General features: G+C 41.8%; 1 protein-coding gene across 1 annotated transcript; it reads left to right on the forward strand.

The window, feature by feature from the left end:
• Positions 1 to 4,614: 4,614 nt before the first annotated feature.
• taf1a (TATA box binding protein (TBP)-associated factor, RNA polymerase I, A) lies at positions 4,615 to 10,645 on the forward strand. The gene is made up of 10 exons (XM_029677279.2): positions 4,615 to 4,874; positions 6,168 to 6,331; positions 6,423 to 6,536; positions 6,765 to 6,963; positions 7,183 to 7,304; positions 7,548 to 7,706; positions 8,230 to 8,296; positions 8,550 to 8,673; positions 8,851 to 9,008; positions 9,278 to 10,645. The coding sequence occupies exons 1-10, from the start codon at positions 4,670 to 4,672 to the stop codon at positions 9,415 to 9,417; spliced, it is 1,452 nt and encodes a 483-aa protein (XP_029533139.1). The 5' UTR covers positions 4,615 to 4,669; the 3' UTR covers positions 9,418 to 10,645.
• Positions 10,646 to 10,913: the final 268 nt, after the last annotated feature.

Here is a 10,913-nt window from a genome sequence, read left to right on the forward strand (position 1 = left end):
TCACCTGTTATCAAAATAGTAGCCACTCCCACCCGACTAGACTACAATCCCCCCATTAAACCTGAGGACATAATTTTACTCATATTTGGGAGGACCCTCAATGACGGTAATGATCCAAGATGCATGTCATTGCCAATGAAATGACAAAAAAAGCATTGCAACCAATTACAGGCCTATACAAAAGACAATTTATTTAATTACATTTTTTTATTTAACATTTATATAGGAAAGTCAGTTAAAAATAATTTCTTATTTACAATTACGGCCTACCCCGGATAAACCCGGACAACGCTGGGCCAATTGTGCGCTTCCCTCTATGGGACTCCCAATCACAGCTGGTTGTGATACAACCTGGAATCGAACCAGGGTCTGTGTAGACAGAAGCTGTTTTTCAGTCACTCGATCTCAAGGCCATCAGACTGCGAAACATCACTAGCACATCAGAGGCGGCTGCCTATAGACAAAGATTTGGAATCAATGCCAATTTTAGAAATGGATCACTGCCACTTTAATAATATTTCCGTATCTAGCATTACTCATCTCATCACGAACCAGCTTGAAGTTCGTAACAAAAAGGAGACAAGGTGGAGATAAGGAATAACAAAATATATTTATTAACTGAAGTAAACTAAATACAATTAACAATGGTGAGTGTTTGTGTGCATAAAGGTGATAATGAAGTGTGTTGAAAGGTACCAAAGCAACCAAACGGCTACAACCAAAATCTATAAGTGTGCATGCATGGAGAGTCTCCCCAATGAATGGGGAATTGGTGCATTTATCCGGGGACACACCCGGGCCCAGGTGTGTCCCATGTCGCTGACGACCCTCCCAGCTCCGCCCGCCAACATCCTAATAAGGAAAACAAGAGCAAAGCGAAAGAATACGGCAGACAGAGCAGGAGGGTCGTCACAATATGTATAAACTGCACTCCACACTATTCTACGGTATCTTAGTCACTTTTAAATTGTGTTTACATATTGCATCACACCATCTCATATGTATTTCTGTATTGTATTCTATAAATCAAATCAAATGTTATTAGTCACATGCGCTGAATACAACAGGCAGTGAAATGTTTACTTACAAGCCCCTAACCAACAATGTAGTTTAAAAAATACGAATAAGAAATAAAAGGAACAAGTAATTAAAGAGCAGCAGTAAAATTACAGTAGTGAGACTATATACAGGGGGTACCGGTACTGAGTCAATGTGCGGGGGCACTGGTTAGTCGAGGTAATATGTACATGTAGGTAGAGTTATTAAAGTGACTATGCACAGATAATAACAGAGTAGCAGCGGTGTAAGGGGGGGGGGGGGGGGGCAATCCAAATAGTCTGGGTAGCCATTTGATTAGATGTTCAGAAGTCTTATGGCTTGGGGTTAGAAGCTGTTTAGAAGCCACTTGGACCTAGACTTGGTGCTCCGGTACCGCTTGCCGTGCAGTAGCTGAGAGAACAGTCTATGACTAGGGTGGCTGGAGTCTGACAATTTTTATGGCCTTCCTCTGACACCGCCTGGTATAGAGGTTCCGGATGGCAGAAAGCTTGGCTCCAGTGATGTACTAAGCCAGTCAAGATGCTCTCGATGGTGCAGCTGTAGAACCTTTTGAGGATCTGAGGACCCATGACAAATCTTTTCACTCCCCTGAGGGGGAATAGGTTATGTTGTGGCCTCTTCACAACTGTCTTGGTGTGCTTGGACCATGTTAGTTGATTGGTGATGTGGACACCAAGGTACTTGAAGCTCTCAACCTACTCCACCACTACAGCCCAGTAGATGTTAATTTACATTTACATTTACATTTTAATTTACATGTTAATGGGGGCGTGCTCATCCTCTTTTTCCTGTAGTCCACAATCTCCTTTGTCTTGATCACGTTGAGGGAGAGGTTGTTGTCCTGAAACCACACGGCCAGGTCTCTGACCTCCTCCCTATATAGGCTGTCTCGTTGTTGTGGGTGATCAGACCTACCACTGTTGTGTCATCTGCAAACTTAATGATGGTGTTGGAGTCATGCAGTCATGAGTGAACAGGGAGTAGAGGAGGGGATTGAGCACGAACCCCTGAGGGGCTCCTGTGTTGAGGATCAGCGTAGTGCATGTGTTGTTACCTACTCTTATTCTATACTACACCACTGACTGTTAAACAGCCATCTCCAGCACATCAGAGGCTGCTGCCTATAGACATAGATTAGGAATCACTGGCCACTTTAAGGAAATTAAACACTAGCCACTTTAATAATGTCTCCGTGTCTTGCATTACTCATCTCATATGTATAAACTGTACTCTATACCATTCCTAGGTATCTTTAATTGTGTGTAAATATTGCATCACCCATCTCATATGTATATACTGCATTCTATACTATGCCTCTCTATCTTCGTCCAATGCCACAGTTTGGGGTCACTTAGTAATGTCCTTGTTTTTGAAAGTAAAGCACATTTTTTTGTCCATTAAAATAACATAAAATTGATCAGAAATAGGGTCTAGACATTGTTAATGTTGTAAATGACTATTGTAGCTGGAAATGGCAGATTTTTAATGGAATATCTACATAGGCGTACAGAGGTCCATTATCAGCAACCATCACTCCTGTGTTCCAATGGCACATTGTTAGCTAATCCAAGTTTATAATTTTAAAAGGCTAATTGATCATTAGAAAACCCTTTTGCAAGTATGTTAACACAGCTGAAAACTGTTGTCCCGATTTAAAGAAGCAATAAAACTGTCTTTCTTTAAAATAGTTGAGTATTTTTGAGCATCAGCATTTGTGGGTTCGATTACAGGCTCAAAATGGCCAGAAACAAAACACCAGTCTTAACGTTAACAGTGAAGAGGTGACTCCGGGATGCTGGCCTTTATTTTAACCAATAAAGGCAATACTTGAGATATTGATAATAATAATAATAATATTAATATTTTCCCCAGTACTATTTGAGGCCTACTTACCGACATGATTCTAGGGAAGTGAGGCACTAAGCCTACCAAAGATTTTGTGCCTGAGCCTCATTTACATTCTCTGTTACCATTTAGTTTAATTTCACTTTGTTGTCACGAGCAATAGATTGTATAGCTGTGTCACAGTCCCCTTTAAAGCTAAATCCATTTTACAATGGCTGTACTTGAACTCAACATGATTGAGTTGCATAGAAAAATAGCAGATTCAACATCCTTTTGACTATCTGGAGATAGGCCAACACAATCAGTGCTTGTTTACAGTTTGGTGGTTTACAAAAACAAAAGTGTTTGGGGTTTCTTGTGCTGTGTGACACGTTCCTCACCATATTTACCTTTCACTGCATTTCTCATCCCCCCTCTGTGTTTGGTGTTTTTGTATCAATTAGTTCAGTCTGACTGTTGCACTGACTTAAATTTGTGCGGTCATCCTCATCTCCTATTTCATTACATATGGGTGACGGCCCAACGGATTGGTCAATTCAACCTATTCCTCAATCTGATTAACAAAAATGAGGCTAAACTGAGGCTGAGGCTGATTAACAAAACCTCTATTCTTGTCCCACATATTCCTAAGATTTTTGACACTACGTTTATTAGTGACAATTGTTTTTCCAATTGGCCATTGCAAGGTTTTGGCAACTTCCTCTCAAAATTTGTGTATGTATTGCCATTGAAATATGATGACAATCCCAAAATGCATTTATGTCCCCCCTACCACAAAAATTTGAGTCTTAACTTTCTGATCATTCACAACATCCGTGCCACCCCCATACAATTTATGCTTCAGATTTGGTGGTTCAACAGCCTTATTTTAATTTATCATCTGTTGTGTAAAATGATTCTGATCTATGCATTTATCAGTACTGTCAACTCCACAGTTAACCCTCATCACCCCAGACAACAGCATCACTATCAGTACAGTCAACTCCTACTTTAGCACTAGGTCCACCCTTTACCAGTTCTTCCACCAACACCAGACCTCTGCAGCGTGCTCCCTTCTTTATTATATTTATTATATCTTATTCCAGTATATTGTTGTTAAATCATTAATATATAGGTTAGGTCTATGGATAGTATAGCCTATAATTGTCTGTGAAACAGGTAGGCCTACCTCTTATTTCTTAAATAGGCTCGAACACAAAGCCCTCTTGTTATAAAGTCAAATTAAAATGAAGACCCTAGTGAGTAATCCCAACCCCACTTTATTTCAGCATCTAGAATATTTTTTTCAATGTAAGCCAATATGTAATTTATGGGCCTATAGTGCAGGGCTAAGCAACCATGGTCCTGGAGTGCCCCAGACACTTCATGTTTTTGATTTACCAACCTGGAACAGCGGGTGTGTTGAATTTAGGCAATCATTGAACTGATCAATTAGCTCAGTTGGTCAGATGTGGTGCCTAGTTGGAACAAAATCCTGTAGTTCTTCCTGCACTCCAGGAACAGAGTTGCCTATCCCAGCTACAGAGCCCCAAAGTGGCGATGTCATAATACCCAAACAAGGAAATGGTTCCAATCGTTTTTCCACAATTCATTTTTCCCCTTAAGGAATTTTAGAAACACTTAATAAGGGCTGTGTTTCGTGTCATGAATAAATATAGGTTAATGCCACTTTTCTACTATTACGTGGGCGACTTTTATTTTGAAAAATGACTTCCGTGACCCGGAAGTACTTTTTTGTGTCGCTGATAAGACGCTGTTATCGTGCATGGTGTTTGGCGCAAATTCACATCAAATATATGTTAACGAAAATAGGTCGAACTTTGAACGGTGGGCCATGGATGATCTAGAGTCAGAACTGAGGGTGCCCGGTGAAGAACAGGGCGAAAATGAGTCTTCAGATGACGATGAATCAATCAACAGAAAACGAATCAGGAAGCCAAACCTTCCCCTGGCGCCTCCTTTATTTAAAGGTAATTTATAAAATGCAGTGTGCAGAAGAATATGTGAACCCTTGAGTAAGCTAAACCAGCTAGTTAGCTAGTTCAAGCTGCTGTTTACTGACTGGTACTACATACACTATATATACACAAAAGTATGTGGACACCCCTTCAAATGAGTAGATTTGGCTATTTCAGCCACTCCATCACAGGTGTATAAAATCGAATACACAGCCATGCAATCTCCATAGAATCCCATTGGCCAAAGAATGGTCTTACTGAAGAGCTCAGTGACTTTCAACGTGGCACCATCATAGGATGCCACCTTTCCAACAAGTCAGTTTGTCAAGTTTCTGCCCTGCTAGAGCTGCCAACTGTAAGTGCAGTTATTGTGAAGTGGAAACATCTTAGAGCAACAACAGCTCAGCTGTGAAGTGGTAGCCCATACGCTCACAGACAACTGCCGAGTGCTGAAGCGCCAAGCTCGTAGAAATCATCCTCAGTTGCAACACTCACTACTGAGATCCAAACGGCCTCTGAAAGCAACTTCAGCACAATAACTGTTTGTCGGGAGCGTCGGCTGGAGTAGTGTAAAGCTCGCTGTCATTGAACTCTGGAGCAGTGGAAAAACATTATCTGGAGTGATGAATCACGCTTTAACAATCTAGCAGTCCGACAAATTAATCTGGGTTTGGCGATTGCCAGGAGAACACTACCTGCCCGAATGCATAGTGCCAACTGTAAAGTGTAGGAATAATGGTATTGGGCTGTTTTTCATGCTTTGGGGTAGGCCCTGTAGTTCCAGTGAAGAGGTCTTAGCGCTTACAGCATACAATGACATTCTAGACGATTCTGTGCTTGCAACTTTGTGGCAACAGTTTTGGAGAAAGGCTCTTTTCTGTTTCAGCATGTCAATTCCCCTGTGCACAAAGTCCATACAGAAATGGTTTGTTGAGATCGATGTGGACTAACTTGACTGGTTAGCACAGAGCCCAGACCTCAACCCCATTGGGATGAATTGGAACGCCGACTGCCAGCCAGGCCTAATCGCCCAACATCAGTGCCCGACCTCACGAATGCTCTTGTGGCTGAATGGAAGCAAGTCCCCGCAGCAATGTTCCAACATTAAGTGGAAAGCCTTCCCTGAAGAGTGGAGGCTGTTATGTTTAGCAAAGGGGGGTTACAACTCCATATTAATGCCCGTGATTTTGGAATGAGATGTTGGACGAGCAGCTGTCCACATACCTTTGGTCATGTAGTGTATGTTAATGCCCGATTTTATAAGATGCTCTTATTAACCAGTGGCAATGTCTGTTGTTTCATTAGAGACACCCCATGAGACTGGCTTTCACAAGACCACAAGGAACTGCCTCCAGCACATCAGGGAGGTCTTGCTGCACCATAGATGGCAGGATGCCGCAGAGTACATGGCCAGTTACTCACAGACACTGGAGGATACCACCGCAAACATGCCACAACTCTACGCTGAGGTAGGTCAATCTTTGCACCGACTGAACTCTCACAAAGGGTAGCTAAGAAGTACTGTATAAATGCTAAGTTTGATCAAACGTTGTCTTTCAGATAATTTGGAGGATAGGCACAGAGATACTACACCACCATCCCGACTCGAAGCTGGAAGACTACAACAGTTTCTATGAGCGAGTGAAACACTCAGGAGTAAAGCATTACCTGAAGGTAGGTTCCATAATTGACCTCTTGATCTCTACCCTATCAACCCAACTAAAGTACCCTAAGTCAATAGGTAAAAAAAAAAGTTTATATAGGACAGTCAACATGTCTATACTTTTGTTATGAAGCAATTATGACACCTTCAAAAACAAACAAATAGATGGAATGTGTAAACAATGTGTTTGCAATGGAAGTGTATGCCAATGTGCATTGAAGAATTGGTTTGTCCTGAAGGTCTGTCTGGAGCATTCGTTCCATCTCCTGGTCAATGGGCAGTTTGAGGATGCCAAGCTTCAGCTGTCCATCGCTGAGAGCTGGAGGTATGGCAAGCAGTCAGCCGGTCAGTCCCAGAGGATTAGGCTGATCCAGGCCTATAGTGGCTTCCTGGATTACTTCATCTGGTGTGACAAGAAAGCCACTGCATCCAGCACAGGTAAGAGGACACCTGGCAACCCCCAAGTATCAATTTTTCATTGGTTTCAATTACATTGGGATAGTGGAAATCCGTATGTTACGTCACCATCTACTGGCCAGATAATGTAACTGCGTCTTTAGGGACAATTCCAATACATTTCAAAAAGCATGGCCAAATAAAATGTAACCATAACCTGTGGTTGTGCTTTGGCTTAACATGGACTTTAACATATTTTAGATGAGTATGATGCAGCTGTCAACCAAGAAATGCATAGCTACTTCCGACAATCTTCTGTGAACCTGAAGGAGATCATGAAGCTTCCTGGCGTCTGGGATCCTTTTGTTCTGAGTTACATTGATGTAAGTACTGCTTCGTGTTCAGTAGGCATGAAACAAGAACAATTTCCAAACCAAACGGTAACATACTACCTGAATTTGTCCAGTAAAAATACTTGTTTTCATTTTTCAGTTTCAAAACGATTTACTACAATTTGCCCTACTTAACATGGCCCCTGGCATCCCCTTTTTCCATCATTGAACTACTTTCCCTTATCAGACTACCTATGATGATCTAATGTTTTGACTTGCGTGTGCCAATGGCAGATGCTGGAATTCTACAACGATCACGAGGGAGCTGTGAAGGTTCTAAATGACTATGCCTATGACAACAGTTTCCCACCCAACCCCAATGCCCATGTCTACCTATACCGGTACATGAAGAAACAGAACCACCCACTGAAGAAACTTCTCAAAGTGCTGAAGGTAGTACTGAGGCCATTGCTCCCCTTAACAGGGGAATCTAGCTGAAATGTTGGGCACTATTATCATTATTAAAGGCCCAGTGCAGTAAAATATTTTCCTGTGTTTTATATAAATTTCCACAGGTTTGAATAATACTGTGAAAATGTATAATGTCCTTTTAGTGTATAAGTTGTTTGAAGAGACGCCTGAAATGTCCGCCTGTTTGTCTGCCTGGTGACATCACCAGGTGGTCAATTTGTTAATAGACCAATAAGAAAGAGTTCCAAACGTCTCTGCCAATAACAGCTAGTTTTCGGATTTCCCCTCCCCACAAAGACCTCTCCCAGACAGTACTAGCAAAATTCTTGCTTTAGAAATGTTTTTTTGCTAAGAAGCAATTTGTTTCTTTTTGACCATTTCATTTTAAAACAATCACAGTAAGGTGAAATCTCTAGGCTACAGTTAGTCCTGCACTCTGCCCCTCAATAGCCTACTGGTACTGTACTGTTTAACGAGTCCATGTTTTCGATTACATTTGCCTTAGATCCTGCATACATTGGTCCCAAGTCATGAGTTGATGCCGGAATACTGTTCTCTTCTGGTACAGTCGGGTATGTGAATATAGAATAATAATAACAATATATTGATTTTGAGTGTCTTAAAGGGACAATGGGGTGTAAAATGAGGGGAAACTAGTAATTTTAAAGTCTATCTTGATGTTTGTCATTTTTCAATGTTTTCGTGCGTGTTTCTGTCCTCGGGCTTTGTTACGCATTCAGATTAATGTGTTTGGTGGATGTGCTCTTCACATTGATGTTGGTCCTATGAAGGTGTTCATAGTAAATTATGAGTTTTTTCCCCCAGAGAATGAGGGTGATCTTCAGAAGGCTCTAGGTGTGGTTCTGGATCTCCTGGACTACTCCAGTTGGAGGAGCAACTTGGATGTCTGGAACCATTTGATGAACATCATCAAGAGACTGAGGATGAAGTAAGGATGGCTGCATGAATCCACACTACTCTCTCTCAAAAGGAGGACATTGAAAATGCACTCCCTTTGAAGAAATTAAATTCGGCATACATTGCTTATCTCTTCTCATGGCAAATTGGCAAGTCCTTATGTCATGCTTCATTTGTGCCAATTCCACGGATTTATATTTTCCTTTAGAAAACAATGGCTGAAGATTTTTGCAGAGGAGATGGGGTACAGAAAGGACTGGTGGTTAGCAATACACTTCTCAACATTCCAGGCCAGGAAAGATTCGGCAGAGAATAGAGAACTACTGGAAGTGAAGAGCTTTGTGGTTGGAGACTTTTGTCCTCACTGTAAGTAAAGCTAAACGGTAACACCTTTTATTTTCTTGAGTATTACTTTCTTTCAGTTGTGTGAAATTAAGAGATGTCCCCACTTATTATCAGTATTTGCAGCATTGGCACTTTGCGGCAAAATATCCAATTAGTTTAAGAATACATGTTTACTTCCTTGAACCACCATGCTTGGCTATCCTTAGGTAGAGTTTTTCCTGGTTCTGAAAGTGGAAAAGTGGCAGTATGACATCTTATGTAGTCTAATCCATTGTTGTCTCTTTTTCCAGATGCCTCCATGTACTGCGGTGCTGGTAAGGCAGCCCGAAAAGGAGTAACTTCTGAGGCTCGAAAGGCTAAGAGGAATCCTAAACCGCTAAGAAATATAAGAAGGCTCAGAAGAGAAAGGGGACAGCAAAGCCAAGACTGACCTTGAGGAAGCTCCTGGAATGCCACCAGGCACAGTGGCGAGAACAAACATTTAGAAAATTTGTGAAGAGCTTCAACCATTGCCAAGATCGGCAGGCATGACCACCTCATAGTCATCAGGTCAGACTCTCTCCCCTTCCATGACAGTTGTTCCAACTACATTATTTTTCTTGTCTAGAATGTTCTTGGTTATCTGCATACAGTAGTTGCAGCCACGATGACCATTCCCACCTACAAAAGGCAGGCCTCTCTCATTGCACTGCAATGTATTATGCGTCAAATTCTGTGATTGTCCACCAGGGAGCACTCAAGCTATGGCTACGTTTTTGAGTTGCTCTGCATGCTGCTGCTCTGTCGTTTTTAAAAGAAGCTGAGGCAGAAATTGAAGCATGTGTTCACTGTGGTAGTTGGTCGGGAATAGGGAGGTTGGGTGTGCTGCAGTATTAAGTCTAGGAGGTAATAAGCTCTGAGGCAGGTGTGGCCTCAACTGAACTTCCGCTGATTCATGGATAACCCAGCTGCATTTAGGTGGAGGCGACGTGTTGGAATTACTAAAACATTTGGCGACGCCAAAGAGCAGCATCATGGCAACCGACGCAAAGGATAGTGCAGCGATACAGAGGGGGGGAAAAAATGAGAATTTTTGTAACTTGCTGTTGAGATTCTTCAGTCACGTTCACGTGACACGACAGACACCCTTGATAAAACTCTGCCTTCGCTCTGGAGTCCTCTGTCTCTGTGTGATGACATCACATGAGTGATATCCCCCTTGGGTCCCTGAGGTAAAATAGAGGGAGAGCACACACACCCTTGGCTCCTTCCACACCTATCCATCACACACACACAGGCGGAACGCAAATCTGATTACTTTACACCCCTCCAGCCTCTTGATGCAGGATAACAGAGCTCAATTTCACAGGCCAAGGGTTCGCAGGCTGCCAGGGAACAGTGGGCCCAGCTTTATCATGATTAAGGACTACTCATGTTTATCAGAACCTGTGAAGCCTTCTGTTCCTGAACAACTAACTGTGGTTTATGGCCAGTACTATGTACTGTCAGGAAGTTACATGATCAAATACTCTGCACTGTAAAGTGAATGACTTGGTTGTTTCAATTTGAGCTGTTGTACCTGATTCAGTTTTGTAGTCTCTGTGGTATGGTGATTGTGGCTGCTATATTTTGTACCATTTGTTACTGATTAAACACTGTTGATTGGGTGGCTGAATTAATCTGTGAAGCCTAAGTGTTTTTGTTTCACCCATGGCACTTTAGTTTGATTTATATTAGTTTATTTTCAATGTAATGTGTGAGGGATTCAATATTAACACTGGGTAAAGCAATATTTGTGTCCTGAATGAATCTTAATTCACACCTAGGGAATATAGTCATTCATTTCAGTGAGCTCACATGGCTAGAGGAATTTGTGTGTGTGAATTGCAAGTGTTACCTAACTTTATTTTTTATTTTTTTTAAGCCCTTTTTCTTCCCAATTGGTAG

Source organism: Oncorhynchus nerka, linkage group LG13 (assembly GCF_034236695.1).
Source record: "Oncorhynchus nerka isolate Pitt River linkage group LG13, Oner_Uvic_2.0, whole genome shotgun sequence".
Taxonomy (NCBI): domain Eukaryota; kingdom Metazoa; phylum Chordata; class Actinopteri; order Salmoniformes; family Salmonidae; genus Oncorhynchus; species Oncorhynchus nerka.